This window comes from Vulpes lagopus, chromosome 2 (assembly GCF_018345385.1).
Source record: "Vulpes lagopus strain Blue_001 chromosome 2, ASM1834538v1, whole genome shotgun sequence".
NCBI classification, from domain to species: domain Eukaryota; kingdom Metazoa; phylum Chordata; class Mammalia; order Carnivora; family Canidae; genus Vulpes; species Vulpes lagopus.
In genome coordinates this window covers 101,115,450-101,137,057 of record NC_054825.1, presented here as the reverse complement: position 1 = coordinate 101,137,057, position 21,608 = coordinate 101,115,450, and the positions used below count along the sequence as shown (strand labels likewise).

The 21,608-nt window shown below is 36.4% G+C and overlaps 1 protein-coding gene across 3 annotated transcripts in view; it reads right to left on the bottom strand.

The window, feature by feature from the left end:
• Nucleotides 1-20,976, bottom strand: part of OPRM1 (opioid receptor mu 1) — a 63,400-nt gene extending 42,424 nt beyond the window's left edge. For all 3 annotated transcript variants that reach the window (XM_041737851.1, XM_041737857.1, XM_041737844.1), the window contains exon 1: nt 20,672-20,976. In XM_041737851.1, coding sequence (XP_041593785.1) covers nt 20,672-20,961 — 290 coding nt within the window. In that variant the 5' untranslated portion in view covers nt 20,962-20,976. The remainder of the gene's footprint in view (nt 1-20,671) is intronic.
• Nucleotides 20,977-21,608: the final 632 nt, after the last annotated feature.

Here is a 21,608-nt window from a genome sequence, read left to right as displayed (position 1 = left end):
TGATAGGAAGGGATTAGTAGAGGGTTGGCCCCAAATAAGTGATCTATTATCTTTTTTCTAGAAATAAAAGTAAATATGGTTTTTCCAATTAGTCTATTATGTATGCTTTCCAGAAATTCTGTTAAATGCATTTAAGTTGGCAAATTTTACTGATAATAATTATCAAAATTTTATTGCCAGTTTATTTTCTCTGTGTGAAATCTGACTTCTTTTCCTTAACCTAAACTTTGTATTTTTAAATGTCTGTGAAATGGTTAGTCCATCATGTGGATACATCAATAAGATGAACCTGGATTTCTTCATCATACATTGTCTTATAATTTATTTCTTTCCATTTCCTGAGGAAGAACCCCACTCCTATTTTCCTTTGTTATTATGGGTATTGTCATCTCATCTTTATTTTCCTGGAGAGGTGTAGTCCATTGGCTTTTCAGGGGGGGAAAAATCTCGCTAAGAATTCTCCTAATGTTTTTCAGTGTTTGGTCTATCATGTTTATGCAAGAAGCAGAATTCTATTTACTTGTAATCTCCTGGGATACTTCATATACCCAATCTGTTTTCATGGCATGGGAAGTAGAGTGTATGGAAAGAATTTGGCATAGGAGTTGGACAGGGTAGGTTTCCATACTTTTCAAAAGTGGCCCCATAAGCCATTTGAGATAAAAAAAAAAAAGTGTCACAGGTAAGAGCCACTAGTGAGAAGGGAAGATTTCTATTTACTTTATTTAAGCTCTCTGGAGTAGCACCAACATGCCTTGCTACTTTCATCTGGAGTAATTCCAGCTAACTTGCCTCCAGCCTGTCCATCTGGTGTTTTGCTCACCAGGAAGATAAGAGCATGCAATAGAATGCTTTTCTTTGAATTTAATTAGGTGAATCTTTAGCAAAATCCTGAATAAAGACCTATGTATCCTTGCAGAAATTCTTCTCAGATTCTTCTAGAAATAATTTTTCTATATTCAATTTTTCTCATTCACTATTATCACCTTACAGCCCTTATTCCATTTGGGTTCTTTGGAATAATGAGTTGGAAGAAGGAAGCTGAAGAATGCATGGACTCAAGTTCTCTTCTTGAATGAGGAAAACAACCCTGGAAAGTATCTTTGCTCCTATATTAAACAGTAGCTACCACTTTTATAAGAATTTTACTTTTAGGAATTCTAAGTTTATTTCAACCATTAACTCCCAGAGGAGCAAAGACACAAAAGTTATTATTTTTAAAAACCAGGAACAGGACACTTAGATCTAGAGGATTGAAATAAATCTGGCACTAATATAACAGTATAATCAATTCAATGTACTGAAACATTCCAGCAACACTAGCACCATATAACCAATTCTTTCTCTTTTGGCTTCAGGATTAAAAAATGAAAAAATATACAGTTGATTCTCAAGGAGCTTACATTTTCCAAATTGAATATTTCCTTTTTTCCAAATATGTAGGAAGGGATCACTGATGTAAATGGAAATATAAAATTGGCATGGTGTTTGGCTAGATACCAGATCAAAGCCAAACTTGATCTATAGCTGTCAGCACTGAGTCTGGCATACAAACCGATCAGTGTGTCGCTCTGAATTATTAGCATCCACTTGTCACAGCATAAAATCATGTTACTGGGGATCTGTCCCCAATATGACAGCATCTTTAGATCACAATTGAGTTTTTGTAATTGAAAGTTTCACAAATAATGGATTCTATTAATCAGAACTAATCAGTCTACCTTTCAGTTGAAAGCTTTCCATTGAAAGGTAGACTCAGAGACCTAGATTCAGTTAGTCCAAAGGTATAAGTTCACTTCAATGTGTCACAGCCGAATATTAAGGAGAATCTCCAGATTTAGACCCTTAAGGACACAAGTTTTCTCTTTGTTTCATTTCCATTTTAATGGGGGCACAGCCTATCCACCAAGGGAAAATCATGACCAGCTTGTCAATTAAGAGATGCTGTTGGAAATATGATGTAGAATAAAAGACTAATCAGCCATCCTGATGAAGCCTCCATAACTGGGCTTGAAAATCTTGTCTTGATGCAATTAAACATAACGGTTTTGAAAGTTAAGTTTTAGGATCATATAGATCTTGATTCAGATCTTGGTTCTGTCATTATTAGCTGGACAAATCTGGACTTCTTATATACATTTTCTTAGTTCTATTTTTCTCTTTTGTAAAACTTGGAATATAATTAGTAACTTCCTTAGATGGTTTAATGATGAAAATTTTAAAAAATGGTTCATTTAAGGATTGTTAACATGGAGTCTAACGGGTAGTAACTTTCAACAAATGTTAGCTACAAGGATGGGTATGCTGCTTGTGGGTTTTGAATTTAATGAGGCTGATACTATTCTCTGATAAGATACTGGTAAATGTTCATAAAAGTGTTACTTCTGTTTTGCTTATACTAACATTGTTTGTAGTATTTCTCATGTGTGCTAAAGATGCATCTTGACTGATGATTAACCTAATAAGACACAACTATATTCTTTAACCAGTTATATCTCTCCAGAATGTTTTAGCTTGTTAAGTTTCATGTCATCATCTATTTTAGCTAGAAGGCTGACTAGTATATTATGTTTTATGTATAAGCTTAACTTCAAACAACTATGTGAACAAAACATCTCAATTACACCAAAGCATTATTTCTATCACTGTACCAGAATTAAATTTTTGGTAGAGCAGAAGGCATATAACTTTATACAAGATATATTTTAAGAGACAATTAAACCACGAGTGTGTAGGTGGCATGTTAATTCATTTGTTCATGTATTATTATTTTGAGTTTCTCAATTGTTGAGGAAATAGTACTCTTGTGGAAATGATCATTGGTGTGGTTCATGTATTTTAATGTATGCTTTTGGCATCCACTCACGTAGTAATGTCTTTTGTGGAAATGTGACCTATTTATTTTCATGCAGGAAATATCTGCTTTGTTCAGAGAAATAATCCTTTTCAAAGGATGGCATCAATTTTTCCTTTGAAACATATATCCTAAATTTCACAAAAAGGATAGTAATTTTAAAGAACAGAAGCTTCCTTTCTGACTCCCAGTTTGAGCTTTCCACTGCCTGTGTGCATGTTACAGGATATTCAGAAGGAGACTGGCCATAGTTATAGTCCAGTGACAGTAGTGAATCTCCTAAAGCAATGATTCTGAGATTTGTTTTCTTCCTCTGCATTCTATTCATTCAGGACTCTATTGTTCCACTGCGCTGTCCTTATTATTTGTAAAATGTTTACAATACCTGCTTAAAGAAATACTTATAAATTATGGTTAATAAGATTCTCTTTCATAGTTTTCTTAAATTAACCAGGGGCCCTGTCCACTCACATTTCTCTATCTTGTCTCTGAGACATAAATAGTACTTTAAAAAATTTGGAAAAGTGAATAAACACTCAAATCAGGAGTTACTACATTGCTGGGCTTGGTGATAAAGAACTATACTAATTGATTGTTAAAAAGCTTGGGAATAGTGTTTGCCTGATAGTGAGGTTGAAGAACATAGATAGGTTAGTTGTTATAGTCCTATCCTTGGCATTTATCAAATGGTGAAATGGTTTAATTTTCTTCTCCACTAGACTGTACTTTTCGGGACAGGGAAGACTATATCAATTTTATCACTGATATATCTGGAGTCCCTAGGAGAGTTCTTTTTACATGGTTGGTATCCCACAAGCATAGCAAATAAATCCATGAGCCCTAATTTCATCCTCTTTAGTATTAGTCTAGTTAATTTTTTCCCTGTTTATGGTTGCAAAAACTTTATGAAATTCAAATCAGCCAATGCAATGAAAAAAATTAAGGTCTCTTAAAATTATAAAGTATAATCTTTATTATTTATATATATATATGTTTTGTTTATTTTACGAAGAAGTTAAATAAGCTTTCTTTTGATTTCAGAAGGAAAGACTGTGGGATTTCAATTTACGCTGTCTGATTTTAACAAGACCTCTTATTTTGGTGGCCCTGGATCATCACCAGCATCGTCAGAAGCACATTCATACTTAATTTCATTCAACTCATGTGTTTGCCTTTTCATAGGCAATGGGGGCTGGATAAGTATGAAATTATAATGTCTATAATAATTTCCCTTGTTCTTGGCAGGCACAATCAGGTTCTGAAATTCAGGTTATACTGCTGGCAGCATTTTCCAATTAACATTTAATACTCCCCCGCAAAATGCTCAATCTCTCATTGGCACTGAACCCAGTGTTTCAGTGGATAAATGCTCAGAAACAAAGAAGGCCTTCCCTTTCATTGATCTTGTTTCTCACAGCTTTTATACTTGGAATAGTCTTAATTCTCAGGGACACTAAGTCCCATGGATGTTGTTTTTCTACCTGTGGTTGCTTATTTATACAATTTACTACCCTCAGGACATTTACAGGCATTGCTTTGCAAGTTCTGAAAAAATCCATTATGAAGGTGTTAGGAATAGACATACAAACTCACTGTATCATTAATACGTTCATCATGAAGAGCTCCACCTTTTTGACCAATTTTACTGTGATTAGTGAGTCAGACTCATAAAAGAAGCTAGTACTCTCTTCCCAGAGATGGAATTCTAAATGTCTAAATTTCCAAAGTTAGTGTTCGAGAACACCATTATTGTAAATTATTTCTTCTAATTCAAATACACAATGCTGCTGACTAAAGAGGAGTTTCATCATATGCAATCAGGATTTAGACTTAAATTCTGCTTTAGATGCTTTGGCTATAATACCAATTTAAGTAATAAAATAGCTATTTTCTTCTCAAAATAATTGGTTTGCATATTTTTTACCCACTGAATTTATTCAACGGACAATGTAAAAAGACTTATCAATAAAGAACCAAGTAAATGGCACTTCTCTGTTTTCAAAATTTTTTAAGCATCATCATGGTAGTCAACAAGATGATTTTGGAATGATCCAGTATTGGGAAGGAGTTGATTGGAATGAAGAAAGGGATGACAATAGTGACACTCATGCAATGCCTTGCTTTGCCTCTGCAGAAATTCTGATTCCAAAAAGATAAACTGTATTTCAAAATATTATAGTGGGTAATATATTTGACCTATGAGAAAGGAAAGGACTGATTGTTGAGATCCCACATGCTCATGGTGTGAGCCTAGTGGGAAGAAAGATGAATTCACAGTACAAGAGGAACAAAAACAAAATTTTTTACTCTCATATAGCACTTTTAGTGTTTATCACACACTTCTATATATCTTGTCTATTTGGTCCTAAAATCCATGTGAGATTGAATATGGTTATTATTTCTTTAGTAGAGGTTAGCTAATAAGATTTAAGGAGGTTGAATGCTGAAAGTTAACTGGCAAGGGGAAGATATTCAAACATGAGTCTTCTCATTCCAGGTTCAGCACTCTGTCCACTCCACTATACCTATAATGAGAGCCAATTGGTTAATTTTAGGGAAATTTTGAAAACACCTCAAGCTTTAGATTTTCTGAGAGGTAATTTAATATACTACTTACTGTATAAACAGCGTCTTAAAGTTCAGAGAATTAAGGCATATGTACAAACCCCTGAAGCCTCCTAGACAGATAAGCTTCAGTTTTCCCATCCATAAAATGAATAGGTTGGACCAGATCTGTGCCTCTTAATCTTGGCTGGACATTAAAAGGCCTATGTCCAAAACACCACCCCCAGAGATTCTGATTTAATTAACCTTGATCTTAGCTGGAGGTGAGCTTCCTTTTTTTTTTTTTTTTTTTAAGGCTTCCCAGGCGGTGCTGATGTGTAACCAATATTGAGCACCACTGGAATGGATGATTTGGGAGGTCTTCTTCTACGTGACTAAGCATCTTGCAAAGATGTATGCAATAGTTCCAATATTCCATGAGCTAATTGGAAGGAAACTCACATTTTATTATTTATTTTAACTTGTCTGAGTTTCTCAGTAGAATATAGATCTAATTCTCACATAAGTGGTTCTTGGAACTACAGAATTTTTTAGCTGGACTGTATATCACCCAGTTAAATCTCTAAATTTTGCTGCCCTTGCAAACTTATACCCAGCAGCTATCTGGCTAATCTAAAGAATTCCTGTACATGGCAGAAGGTGTTCTCTGAGAACAACTCTTCAACGTAGAGTTTGGAGACATATGGGGACTGTATTAAATATGTGTCAGGCAGAAAAGAGAGTTCAGTGAATCTTTAGAAAATCATTGAGCAAAACCACGGACAAGAAACCATGGGATTACAAACACCACAGAATACTTTGGCCTAACTGGTGTTTCTTTTTATCTAACTAGCCAGTCTGAATACCAAAATCCAAGGGATAACATCTTTCAAGGTAAACTTTGCAAACCGTAGAAAGCAGTTTTTTTAAATGAGCAAGTTACATAAATTAGAAAGAAAAGAAAAAAAAAATCCAAGCAATGAGCTTTTGTACTTGAAAGGGCATAGTGAGAGGTTGAGTGAAATGAAGCTGCCAGTCACCAGCTGGGTGCATGGGGGTGGGTATAGAGTGTCTGGTGTGCAGCCTTAGGTGTCTTTGAGGGAAGATTTTGTATTTGCTAAGAAGTTAATATGAATTTATGGATGACAGTTTCAATTTTTCCTGAAAGCTTCAAATAGTTGAAGATGAAAATACTGTGAGAAAGCCTAGAAAATTGCACTGATTTAAGATAACCACAAAGCACGTCCAATTGAGGGAAACTTTCCAGCAATGCTATTTTCTAAGCACTTACTCCCTAATCACTGGCTAAGGGTGGTAATGAATATTGCCGATTGTCTAGGAAGGAGGGCTCAAGAGGGTGGCATAGGAAGATCCTGAACTCACCTCCTCCCACAAATAAAACAAACCCACAGCTATATATGGAGCAATTGCCTCCGAAAAGGACCTGAAAGCTAGCTGAACAGTGATTCCTCAACAAAAGATAAAGAGGACACATCCATATGGGTAGGAGAGGCAGAGACACGGTCTTGCAAGAAACCCCACTCCAGGTGTGGTGACCTGAAGCCAGGAGGGATCTCATAATACAGAGCTTATCTCCAAGGATTGGGGGGTTTGTATCCCATACCAGGCAACTTAACCCATGGGAAGTGCACCAAATTAGCCCTCAAAGAGTTTGGCCTTAAAACAAAAAGGGCCTACTTCCTGGAGAACCATAGGGTATAGGGACAGCACAGACCCACTCATATGGAGACTCAGTACAAAAGCAACAATTTGAAAGGTGACTAAACCATATGAGGAGACTTATTTGTTAACCTTAAAGCATCTTCTAGACAGGTGAGAACCTGTTGGGAGTCTCTCTAGGGATGGAGGTGCTGGCAGGTGCCATTTTTGCATTCACCTTCTGCCTTATTGATACTGGGGCTAGTGGGTATCATTTTTCACACTTGTCTCCTGGCCTTCTAGGTCCGGTGTGAGTGCCCCATCCCTTCACACCACACCATAGTTGCTGAGTGACTTGCCCTCATACACCACAGCTGGGCAGTCAAGTACCTCACATTGTACCTAAACTGTGGGCTTCTTGCTCCAGTTTCCATGTGTCACAGCCACAGTCTGCCTCACTATAGGTTATGGATAAGCACAGCCCACATAGGGCATGCCCCTCAAATGCTGGGCTCTGGTGACCAATGAGGATTTTGTTTCTGTGCATTATGGGTCTGAAATAATCAGGGAGACAGTCCTTGGAAGGCTACCATCTCTAGGGTAATGCATAAACAGCAGACTGACACACATTCCCAGTCTTTATGGAAAAAAAATGCCTTTATTTTGTCCTGGAGCTTCAGCCTGAGGAGCAGACTTCAGGTTTGCCACAGATCCAGATGCTACAGATGTGTTCCCAGGGATTGTGGGCAGGGATATACCATATTAGAGCCCTCCCTTGGCCTTGCTACAGCTCACTGATGCATCCCTGAAATGAGCTTATACACATGCCTAAAGCCACATTTTTTGAAAATGTTGGTAAGGAGACACATCCAGATCTCCTGGTCTAGAAGTCAATAAGATTTATGATCATTCAGAAGGAAATCAGTAAGAAAAAATTAGCTTTAAATGATATATTAGACCAGATGGACTTAATAAATACATACAGAATATTCCATTCAAAAGCAGTAGAATACTAGTGCACATGGAACATTCTTGAGGATAGATATGTTAGGCAACAAAACAGTCTCAATAAATTTAAAATGATTGAAATAATTATCAAGTATATTTTCTGACCACAATGGTTTGAAACTAGAAATCATTTACAGGAAAAAAAAACTAGAAAAAAATTAAATATGTGGATATTAAGTAACATGCTACTCAATAACCAGTTGGTCAGCAAAGAAATCAAAGGAGAAAAGAAAGATACCTGGAGACAGATGAAAATGGAAATACAGTTTTTAAAATATTTCCTTAGAAAACATTTGCATCGGGGATCCCTGGGTGGCGCAGCGGTTTGGCGCCTGCCTTTGGCCCAGGGCGCGATCCTGGAGACCCGGGATCGAATCCCACATCAGGCTCCCGGCGCATGGAGCCTGCTTCTCCCTCTGCCTGTGTCTCTGCCTCTCTCTCTTTCTCTCTGTATGACTATCATAAATAAATAAAATTTAAAAAAAAAAAAAAAAAAAAAAAAAAAAAAAAAAAAAAAAATTAAAAAAAAAATAAATAAATGAAAGAGTTGAAAGGGATTGACACTCATTCTTTAAAAAAAAAAAAAAAAAAAAAAAAAAAAAAAAAAAAAAAAAAGAAAACATTTGCATCTATAGTCAATCCTTATTATAAGTGGATTCTGTATTTGCAAACAAACTTATATGCTAAATTTATTTTAACCCTAAAAATCTATACTTATGGGCTTTTGTGGTCATTTGTAGATACGTACAGTGATGAAAAGTTTGAGCTACACTGATGGGCAAGTTCTCAGCTGAGGTCAAAGCAATACTCTGCTCTCCCATTTTGGCTCTCAGACTGGAAATGTCTTCTTTCTGAGGTCTATTTATTTTTCTATTATTTATTTATTTATTATTTATTTATTTATTTATTTATTTATTTAATTTTAATTATTAATTATTTTAAAAAATTTTACATTATTTTTTAAATTTAAATTGAATTAACATATGGTGTATTATTGGCTTCAGAGGTAGAGCTTAGTGATTCATCACCTGCGTATAATACCCAGTGCTCATTACATCAAGTGCCATCTTTAATGCATACCACCCAATCTATTCTTCCTCCCACCTCCCCTACAGCAACCTTCCTTTTGTTTCCTACAGTTAAGAGTTTCTTATGGTTTGTCTCCCTCTCTGACTTTATCTTATTTTATCTTTCCCTCCCTTCCCCTATGATCCTCTATTTTGTTTCATAAATTCCACATATGAGTGAAATCATATGATAATTGTCTTTCTATGATTGACTTATTTCACTTAGCATAATACCCTCTAGTTCCATCCACGTCATTGCAAATGGTAAGATTTCATCCTTTTTGATGGCTGAGAAATATATATATATATATATATATATTTATGTATATTTATATATATAAAATATATTATGTTATATATATAGGCATGGCTATATATAATTATATAACTATATAATGTTATATAGTGTCCTTTCATACCATTATGTTTGTAGCCTTCAGTAAATACCTAGTAGTATAATTACTGGGTCAATAGGGTAGCTCTATTTTTAACTTTTAGACAAACCTCCATACTTTTTTCCACAGTGATTCTATTAGTATGCATTCCCGCTAGCAGTGTAGCATGTCTTCAAAGGCAAGGGAAACAAAAGCAAAAATGAACTATTGGGACTTCACAAGATACGCTTTTGCACAGCAAAGGAAAAGTTGACAAAACCGAAAGACAATCTACTGAATGGGAGAAGATATTTGCAAATGTCTTATGAGATAAAGGGCTAGTATCCAAAACCTATAAAGAACTTATCACACTCAACACTCAAGAAACAATCTGGTCAAGAAATGGCAGGAGACATAGACACTTCTCCAAAGAGGACATAAATGGGCAGCAGATGCATGAAAAAATGTTCAATATCACTCCACATCAGGGGAATACAAATGAAAACCGCAATGAACTACCACCTTATATCAGTCAGAATGGATAAAATTAACAAGTCAGGAAATGAGAGATTTTGGCAAGGATGTGGAGAAAGGGGAACCCTCTTATTTAATGAAACATTTAGAGCATTTTTGTGGGTGTTTTTTTGTGTGTGTGATCTCATTGTTTAAAATGGATCCCAAATAGGGTGCTGAAGTACTGTCTGATGTTTCTAAGTACAAGACAGTAGTGATGTGTCTGATGGAGAAAGTAGATATCTTAGATGTGCTTCATGCAGGCATTAATTATAATACTCTTGATCATGCATTCATTGTTAATGAATCAATAATATACATTTAAATAGTTGCCTTTAGGGATCCCTGGGTGGCGCAGCGGTTTGGCGCCTGCCTTTGGCCCAGGGCGCGATCCTGGAGACCCGGGATCGAATCCCACATCAGGCTCCCGGTGCATGGAGCCTGCTTCTCCCTCCGCCTGTGTCTCTGCCTCTCTCTCTCTCTCTGTGACTATCATAAATAAATAAAAAATTAAAAAAAAAATTTAAAAAAAAATAAATAAATAGTTGCCTTTAAACAGAACCACAAATAACAGATAGTTATGTTTTGATTAATTGATGAAAATGAGACTAGAGGATCATAGAAACCTAACTCTGCATCTCCCCTAGAGGCAAATATTTAGTTTTCTCTAATTTACTAATCACAATGACTTTATAGAACATAACTACCACAAATAATGAGAATTGACTGTATTCACTTCTTATTTTTTTCTCTTTAAAATTTTACTTTCTGTATTTCAATCATAAGTGTTCAATCTGTTTCCTATTTAAAGTTTTGGACTTACATGTCTATCACCTATCAATCTATCTATCTATGTATGTATGTGAATTTATTTATCTATTTATTTATTTGTGTATATGTGTGTGAATTTATGATCTGTTGATATTAATCCATTGCTACAGATCAATTTTCATGACTAAAGTTACAAAAGCTAAATACCCATGAACAAAGCAGTGAATTCAGAGAATTGTCTGAATGAGAATTTACATCTGAATACTTTGAGGTAAACTTGAAATGCTGAAAACTTTGAATTGCAAAATACTTCAAAGATGCATGGTTCTGTTGAGATATTTTAATTTCCTAGTTATCACAGAGAGAGAGAGTTGTACATCAAGTCTTCAAGGATTATGAAGTGACATTTTGTAAAGGGATGAGAAAATGCCCAGATTTTTCGCAATTGGAGACTTTATCATGGGTTACACTTCAGGGAACTTGGTTGTAGAAGTACCATGGGGAGGCTGCAAAGAAAAGTACATGGCTTAAAGTACGTAAGTTGAGACTCAAAGAATAAGAAGGATTTCATTAGAAAAAGTAGATAGGCCTGCTGTGCTGATTCTCAGGTGTTAGCACTTGGGGGAGCTGCTCTGCCCCTGCCTGGTGCAGGGCTCAGTGGGGGTTGTTCACCCCGTGAGGCCCCGGGAGGAAGCCACAGTGGCGGGGGCAGCTCTGAGACCCTGGAGTCAGCTCCCGCAGTAGCTCCGGGGCTCTCCGTCTGCAGGGCCTGGAGGCTCCGGGGCGGGGCCGCTGATCTGCTCAGTTCCAGGCATATAGAAGAAAATACAAAAGTAAAGAAAAAACTATAGAAAAAGTTAATATGTAGCATATTTGAAGACAGTGGATGTATTAGGTTGGTTTGATTTATTTCTTTTTATTATTTTATTTTTTAAAAGATTTTATTTATTTATTTGACACAGAGAGAGAGAGAGCATGAGAGAGCACATGCAGAGGGATGGGCAGAGAGAGAGAGGGAGAAGCAGACTCCCCACAGGCAACAGGGAGTCTGTTGAGCTACACTGATGGGCAAGTTCTCAGCTGAGGTCAAAGCAATACTCTGCTCTCCCATTTTGGCTCATCAGGGAGCCTGATGCGGGGGTTGATCCCAGAATCCTGGGATCATGACTTGAGCTGAAGGTAGATGCTTAACCAACTGCTCCAACCAGGTGCCCCCCTTTTTTTATTTTTTAAAAAGATTGATTTATTTAGAGAATAAGCACCAGCAGGAGGAGCAAAGGGAGTGGGAGAGAATCTCAAACAGACTCCACACTCAATGTGGAGCCTGATGCAGGGCTGGATCCCATGACCTTGAGATCACAACCTGATCCCAAACCAAAAGTTGGATTCTTAACTGACTGGGCCACCTAGGCACCCCAGGTTTAATTTATTTGTTACATTAATTTAAATTATAAAGAATAATTTTTAGTAAGTATGAATGATTACCATTTAAATCACTTTAGGACACCTAGTTCAAGTGACCCTGGTTCAAGGACCCTCACCTGAAGAATTAATGGGGAAAGAAATAAAGTGGACTGAAGGAAGAACAGATGGCTAAGAAAAAGGAGATACTAGAACAAACTCATTATATGAGGTTTCTTGTATCTGTTGTTTCAGCTCTTTTTGAGGATCCTGAAATTTTTTTGAGCCTAGTTATTATAAGAACTAATAAGGCATCTCATGATTGAATTAAAAAAACATACAACTTTACTTAACAATATTCTTGTCTGGGCAGAAACTTTTTTTTTTTAAATTAAAAAAAATTTTTTTTATTTATGATAATCACAGAGAGAGAGAGAGAGGCAGAGACACAGGCAGAGGGAGAAGCAGGCTCCATGCACCGGGAGCCCGATGTGGGATTCGATCCCAGGTCTCCAGGATCACACCCTGGGCCAAAGGTAGGCGCCAAACCGCTGCGCCACCCAGGGATCCCTGGGCAGAAACTTATATCCAGAACAGAATAATCTCTCTCTCATTCTAACCCATCCAGGGTTTCATCATGTATGAGAGCCCTATCCACCCTACTTTATAATGTAACATCTAGAATATAATTAATTTCTGAAAGAAAATATTAAAACAATCTTTAAAGAATTAAAAAAAGAATGAGAAAGAGGGAAGGGGGCAGGAAGAGAGAGGAGTTAGATGGGAAGAAAGAGAAAGATAAGAGGAGAGGAGAGGAGAGGAGAGGAGAGGAGAGGAGAGGAGAGGAGAGGAGGTGTCAGGGTTTAAGCTGAATCTGAGAGGTCTGAGTTCAGGCAAAAACCTATGTGTGATCTTTGAGGCCCAACCATAGGCAATTACAAAGGCTTACCTGGCAGGCTTCATGGGGAGAAACTGCCCTCCTCACAACATACTTGGTACATAGTCTGGAGGGAGCTGTAATCAAGGACTCATGCCCCTCTTCCACCTCAACAACCATGCTCTTAGATGAATATGCATTGCTAGTCCACCTGCCTGCATTTGGAGCATCCTTATTGAGGAGCCCTTGACGGGGTTATTTCCAGGTGTCTCTGCTGAGACCTCTGAGACCTCATCAGGAGTTCTTGAAGAAACTCCTCTCCTCTCTGACTCAATACTTTCCCATTCCTATCCCTTCACCTCTCCCTCCTTCTCAGCCCAGGTCCATGAAATATGTTTGTTTGGAGCTCTCTGTACAGCAAGATGATTACTCTCTTTCCCCTTGCCACATCTATACTCATACATGTAACCTGGTGCCTTTCTGTGGGAAAAAAATGGAACACTAGGGGGATGAGACCTTTTTCCTGTTTCCTGTCTTGTTTATACTCTCATAAGTGAATAAAGGCTTGACTCTTGATTTCAGTTTGGCTCATGGTATTAAATGACCAGCACAAAACTGGCAGCTCAGCATTTTCTCTCTGACAGAATCCATTTGAACTTATTTAGAATCCAAGAGAAAAGATGGAATTGAAACCAAGAGTATTTAATTTGGTAAATCATTACTTTTGTCTCTACATAATATAGCTGCATAAATTATGGAGAAATAGTCCTTGAAGTTGCCATAGGAATTCTTAGTACTAGAAAGTACTCCAAGATTTTTAGTTCAATTCTCACATTTTACAGATGAGAAGAATGAGGCACAGAACAATTTGAAGTGACAAGTTTAGACACAATTGACACTTGGGGTCCTGAGCTAAAGCAATTCTTTTTACATGTGACTTTTCCATTCTAGATGTCTATATTGGTTCAAGGACCCTCACCTGAAGAATTAATGGGGAAAGAAATAAAGTGGACTGAAGGAAGAACAGATGGCTAAGGAAAAGGAGATACTAGAACAAACTCATTATATGAGGTTTCTTGTATCTGTTGTTTCAGCTCTTTTTGAGAATCCTGAATTTTTTTTGAGCCTAGTTATTATAAGAACTCTTATAGTTATTATACAACTTGTAATCAGTGGAGAGGGGGGTGGTAGTTTTTGCCTTCCAATAATTTGTTAGAAGGCACAGGAGGCTTTATTTCTTTTACATATTAGAGTCTACTGACACCATCAGTTTGAACTCAAGAAGTAATCTGAACACTACACATGACTATTGCCTACTCCCTGTCCATTAAGTAAAAATGTACTAAAGACTTTCCTGAATACTGAGGCAGGAAAACAAATAAAAGGAGAAGCTTGACTCATGAACTGTCTTCATTGTTTTAATTTGGGTTACTTATGCAAATTTTTCATAAGAACTTTTAATTATTAAGAAAAATCTGTACTCTATGAGTATGTAAAGCCTCATTTATTAGTCAGATTTTACTGTGCCAACACTTGTAGCTGATTATAAAGTAACAGAAATTGGTGTGAAGGTGTATCATTTTGAAGTATAGGTGTGAAGGTAAATCATTTTAGAGTAATAGAAAGTGAAACGGGGAAGTGAAATAGGAAAGAAAGAAAATAACGTTCTTGAAATGGACACAACGTGGACCAGAGCTTCTAATGTGTTTTGTGGTCTGCTTCTTGGAACTGTATACTCAAGGGTAGAAGGAAGCTTAGGGGACTATTTGTCCACAGTCTCTCACTTTCTCAGTCAAGGGTTGTTTCATGGGATGGTAACTTCCTCACACTTTCTGAATCGTTAGTACCAGGCTGGTTTCTGTGGAGAGTGGTGAAATCAGAGAAGTTCCAGGGCTGAAGGCAAGGGAGGAGCTACCTTGGGTGGAGAGTTAATAATTTATATCCAGGCAAAACTGACTGCCATACCAATCACTGAAGTAAACGGTGAGCTGCAGGATGAGAGGTGAGATACAACATAGGTCTGAAACAGTATGAAAACCATTGCTTTAAACTATTGCATGAGGGAGCATTGCATGAGGGAGCTCTAGAAATTCCATGAAGGTGCCTTGGGGACAGCATGGTGGTTAGGATGGGGGTGACAGTTGAGAAGCACTCTTTGGTCCCAACATGTGATTAATCCTGAATTGCTCCTTTGATCTCTTTTATATATTGGCTTACGAGTTCTTGAAGTAAATGTCTATGTCTATAAACAAGTTTGGAGACTACAGTCATAAATCATTATTTTAGTTCATAGACATTAAACTTTATGAAGGTTAAAAATATGAAATTCTCATATTTTAAAATTTCATACAACATTTAGTCTAGGTATTTATCATTAAAATATTTTAAAATGTTACGTTGTTTTACATTATTTATGGAAACTGATTTATCTGCACCTGCTAACCAAAATAATTTTATTTCAATTAATATCTAAAGTGGAATACTAGAAGAAATAATATTTTCAATTTTTATTTATAAAAAGTTCTCTAAGATATTCAAAATCCTGAACAAAGTAAGTACTGTTAGCACTTATCACTTGAATGACATATTGAAGTAGTCAGGAACCAATTACTTTTATTTCCTTTGTAGAAGTACAGGAATTATACCTAAGCTTTATTTATGAACAGATTAACTTACTGTAGCAGTTGCCAGAAGTTTTTCCCCCAAATATTGCGGTTAAGTATTAATGAAAATATTAGTCCAGGAAAATACTTGCAAAGAAATATTTACAATAATTTTTAACACAGATTAAAAGTTAAAAGTATTAAGGAGAGTTAGTTTTTTGTTTTGCATCTTGTTTCTATCATTGATCTGCTGGAACTAGAACAACTCTGTGAAAATAGCGAAATTGTGTTTGCTAACATTAATGTAAAATATAAATGTTTAATATGTTAAGTTTGAAGAACATGTTTAAATATTATATTTTGTTTGTGGAAACACATCAGAAATAAAAGTTTAAAAATATGTATGTGAATAGAGAAAACCACTGAATTTACAATAGTAATAGTGTCTGGAAGACAGTGTAATAGAGAAGAGAGGAAGTTTCTTATATATATTATATATATGTAATATGATTTATAAGTTACATATTATTTTATATATTTTCTATAACATATAATTATATACACTTATGTATTATATATTATATACTGTATATAAACAATATATATTAATATGTATAATATATATTACTAGAAGTATTTATAATTATTATAATTATATATAATTTTTAATGGTGAAGAATTTTCTGTTACTCTCTATGCATTCCTTAATGTTGAAAATATTTCATGAAATATAAGATAGTTCATTCTTTCTAAAAGAAAGGAAAAAAATAAAAGAAACTCAGTGATAACACTATACAAATGTCAGAGACACAACTTACAACAGAGGCAACGAAAAGCAACTTTTGTTTTTGGGATGCACTGAAGAAGACTATTCTGACAGAATTAGCACCTGTATGGGAAATAGTAGTTAAAGTTGAAATTGTAATAGATGGCACTAGAAGCTTTCTATTGTGTAGGGAAAGGAATACAATTAAATTCTAATGTTTTCATGTATACCATTATGTTAAGGACAGATTTTATTTAGCAAGATTTTTTTCCCCTTTAAATCCATTCTCTAACTAGAATATTTTAGTTTTGAAAAAAGAAAATGAACTTTATTAGTATTTGAACTTTGTGAATAAACTTTTTTTTAATGAAAATTACTAGTGACCATATTCAGGGGCATATGCATTGAAATTAATTTACATGTATATATGTATTTGTAGATACATGTGTGTATATATATATATAAATACAATATATATAACCTTAAATTAGATAAAATACTGTTATTCCTTATTTTCTCAGCTACTTATACATGAAATAAAAAATCTTATGCTTTGTTCCAATCAGGCATGACTGATCATTTTGTAATTTAAATCCGAATCAAATATTTAGTATATAGATCAAGGCTTTAAAATCAGAGATACCTTTTAGTGAAAGAAAAATAACAATAACATCTTGCATATATTTAAATACTCTGGTCTGATAGTCATATTGAGAATTCATCTAGTCAAATTAAGAAATAATCTGAAAAATGAAGGAGGTATCATTTGGCACTATTCATTGGAAATTTATGGGAAGGATGGTTTACACAGCTCATAAAGATCTAACAGTTTCCAACTCTCTATTTTTTTAAACAATGTGTGAATAGAACATGTTCATGACTATATGGACAAGTCTTTTTGGAAAAAAATCTCCCAAAATAAATACATGTGGGACGATATCAGTTTTTATATTTATGGTTAATTCTACAGTTTTGTCAAGTGTTCTCAAAGTGAAACATTCCTGGTAGCCATAACTTTGTGTACCATTTTGGTTAATATTTTTAAAAAACCTTTTTTTTTTTTTTAAAGATTTGATTTTTGAGTAATCTCCACACTCAGCATGGGTCTTGAACTCACAACCCCAAGATCAAGAGTTGCATGTTCCTCTGACTGAGCCAGTCAGGTGCCCCTAGAAAACATTCTTGACAATAATAAAGTGTCATCTCATTTTAAATAATTGCAACATTTTATAATATTTGACCACAATATTTTTCAGAATCTGTGGTAATTTTTATATAATTATCTTGTAAGTAATTCTTTTCTTTAAAATCGAAAAGGTTTTCATGTGATGAATAGTTACAACATTTTTTATCATTTAACATTTAGATTTTAAATCTTTAGATCATATGATGGTATCTCTTTCCCTACCTTATTTCCTTAGAACAGCACCGTGTAAGAATACTATTTAAGTTTATACTATTTAATGATGTTGTTCATGAAGGTATGATGATGATGGGGTTGAGACACAGAGCAGAAAAGTATTAATCATGGCATCTGTATTACCAGTTACCTTTGTTGTTTTGGTTGCTATAGTCATCTGAGATTCATAATTTACTTGAGGTATTAAAGCATTCTAATAAATATCACCTTAATCTGGATAGAAAACTGTAACTTGACAATAACTGCGCTTGACCATTCAAAAATATTTGTTGAATTTTAAATAATAGCAGAAAGTGAGCATTTCACCTCAATAATTTAATAGATGTAGCATTATACTTATCTTTTAAACAGAGGCAATAGTATCTCTGAACTACCATTTTGTAGTGAAAACATCACAGCTTGGAGTCCAGTTAAATATTCTAAGCTAAAGAAACATATATTCTCAATCTCCAAATGCTTTCTTCATCACTTTATTGGTCACTAAACTGTTCATTTTTCTGTGTCACTGTCATATTACCATAAGGTTACATAAGTATGGAATTATACACCCAATGTGCCATAGGTGTATGTTTGGGTGACCTTTCAAATCATACTGCATTTTGTTAGAACTTTCAGTACAGAGAAGTAAAAGCATAATATCATGTTCCCACTAAGATGCAATGTCACTATCCTCCAAGTCATTAAGAGGTCAGAAGTAATGCCTTTAAAATAAACTCACCCAACCAGCAATCTCTTAAACACTGAAATAAGACCAAACTTTTTATTTCACAGCCAGTTGCTGCTTTATTGACTCTCTCTTTATAGAAAAGCATAAAACTAGGAGGGAGAAAAAAACAAGGAAGGAAAATACCAAAAGAAGCAAATAAAAGGAATACAGGATTATGTTTCAGACAGCAGGATTTCTACACACTTTGGTAATTTCTCTTCATCATTTATTTTCCAGGATTTCAAACATAAATTTGGGGTACTTTATTATTTCCACATTATTACTTCTAATTAAATCTACTCTGTTAATATTTTAGTTGGACTAACTCAAATCATAATTTGCCACTCCAATAAAAAGAAAATTATACTGGCTAAGATAGATATTATATTGAACTAATACAGTTATTGAACTAATGACTATCCATCCTTGAAGAAATCATTAATATTTTCTGTGCCTCAGTTTACTCATCTGGTATAGGTAAACTCTAGGGTCCTTTCTAGCCCTATCGGCTTATGATTCTATGAATTTTCTTAGGACAAATGAGAAATATATTTTCTTCTCATAAGGTCACCCTTTAATTATGATTTTTATTGTCATAACTGTAAATATGTGAGACATGGTTTTTATCTTTGATATGAGTTGTGTTGTATTATACACGGTAAATGTTTTCAAAAATAAATTCTCCATTGATTTCCTTCCTACATTTTCCCTTCTGTTGTTAGCCTTCTTCTCAATAGATGGTGCTCTTTTCTCAGAGACACTACTTATCTTATTCCTCATCAAAAGATTAGAGAAATTAGTTTTATTCTTTAACAATTATTAATTAAGGAAATCAGACATATGAGAAATAATCGATTACAAGCAGCTTGCAGCACCGTGGTCAGGAAAGCATAAGGGGAAAAATGGTTGTTAAATGATTAAGGAACTCCATTACAACCTGCAGTACTTGCTGATTAGATGAAGTGAATATTGTAACTAAATATGAAAATACTATGTTCACTACATACATATAATCTGTAGTAGGAAGAAGACCCCAAATTAGAAACCATTTTAAAGTCTTAAAATACATTTCTATTTTAACAAAAATGAATATATAGTATTCCATATTAGAAGTAGGACTTGAATATGCACACCAAAACTAACACAGTCTACATTAATCTCAATTAATATTGAAAGCTTGCACATTCTTTGCCAAATACACCTGGAGTATCTAGGTAGAAAGAAAATGGGCCACAAACTCTTTTCAAAAAATTTCACTGATTAAGACACTTTTATCCCTTCAGAGAAACCACTGTAAGTTCCTAAAGATAGTTATAATCCAGAATTATGACGTTTAAGGTCACTTCTAGTTGGTTCCCACTTTCAGAGGATTTGGAAAACAGTCATGCCCTACAGGTCTCCTGAACCACACTAATTTATTCTCAATTCAGTTTGTGACTCCCCTAGCAGATCTGCAGCTGCCAACTGCCAAATGGTCTAGGCAACACAACTGTCATATTTGTTCCTGCAAAGCAACACTGTTTACCACAGAAAACTTTCTCAGTGAGTGTGGCCTCAGGATGGAAGGAACAGTGGGGAAAGGACAAGTGTGACAAGGGAATGGAGGGGGGTGCTGTGGTGCAGCAAAGTACCCGGAAGCCAGCAGGGATAGGGAAGTTGCATGTTCAAGTTCAACTTCAGACATGAAAAGGAGATTTCCCTTCATCAGGAAAACTAACTAGAATTTCTCTTCCATCATTCACAAATTATTGTTTCCACAGCTCCTGTGTAAGGGACTGTAGGATTCTGAGTCCAAGCACCCTCTTGGCTCAGTGAAAGTGAGCTCTAAGACAGAACATCCCCCCACCCCCCACCCCCGCAGAGCTTTACATCTACTAAAGCAACTTATCTGTTTCTGAAATTTTTGATTCTTTAGCAATGGAGGGAAAAATAGAAAAGTAGATTTTTGCACTCACAACAACCACTCTACCTACTGTCGCCCCCATATTCTCCCCTGTTTACCTCCCTTCTCTTATCCTCCCGCCAAACGCTGCCTGGGGGATCAGGTGTCCCTTTACGCCCCTATTAGCTGCTGAAGTCTCTGGTGGGAGCCCTGGCGCCTTCCTTACCTGACGATCACATACATGACCAGGAAGTTTCCGAAGAGACCCACCACGCACACGATGGAGTATAGGGCCATGATGGTGATGGCCGTGATCATGGAAGGGCTGCCGGTCGGAGGGCACGAGCTGTCGCTCCCGCCCAGCTCGGTGCGGTTCGGACCGCATGGGTCGGACAGGTTGCCATCTAGGTGGGAGAAGTTGACCCAGGACCCCGGGCTAGCTGGGGAGCAACTTGAAGCGTGCGTAAAGGGATCAGTGCAATTGCTGGCGTTGGTGGGGACGGAGCTGCTGTCCATGGTGCTGACGGCTGGCTGGGACTTCGCTACGAGGTAAACGCGAGCACCTAGACTTTTCCAGGTTCCACGCGTCTCGGCCGCCTCCTCCCGCCGCTGCCACAGTTCCTGCTATTTCTTACAGAGACCAGCCCTGGTGCAGCCAGAGAGGAGCGTCAGGTAGAAGGGGAGAGCTGGGCATCTGACATAATCTGCTTGCAGCCCCCTTCCGCCTTAGTAGTAGAGACGCATCCTCAACCCCACGACCGCTGTGGGGAGGGGAGGGAGAGCTGTGCGGGATCCGGAGGCTGAAGGGGAGGGAGGAGAGAGAAGGGGTGGATTTTGCGCAAAGCGATCCAACGAGTTGGTCTGTCTCCCAAAAGGCACTCGTCGGTGCAAGCATAGGCAGAATGCTAAGGAGCGGCAGAATGGGGAAGGGATGGGGGAGACAGAGAGTGAGTTCTTGGCAGCAGGAAAGCATAAGAAAGGGGGCTGACATCAGTCTGTTTTCCCAGCTCCGTTTTCTCTGTATAATACGAAAGGAAAGACATTGGCCTGGTACAACCCGGACAATCCTTACACCCCAGCGCGCCTCCAGCCCTCCAGTCTGCTGAAATCATTCCGGACAGGGTTCACAAACTCCTTTTCCTTAGTCCTCCTTAGCTCAGTCC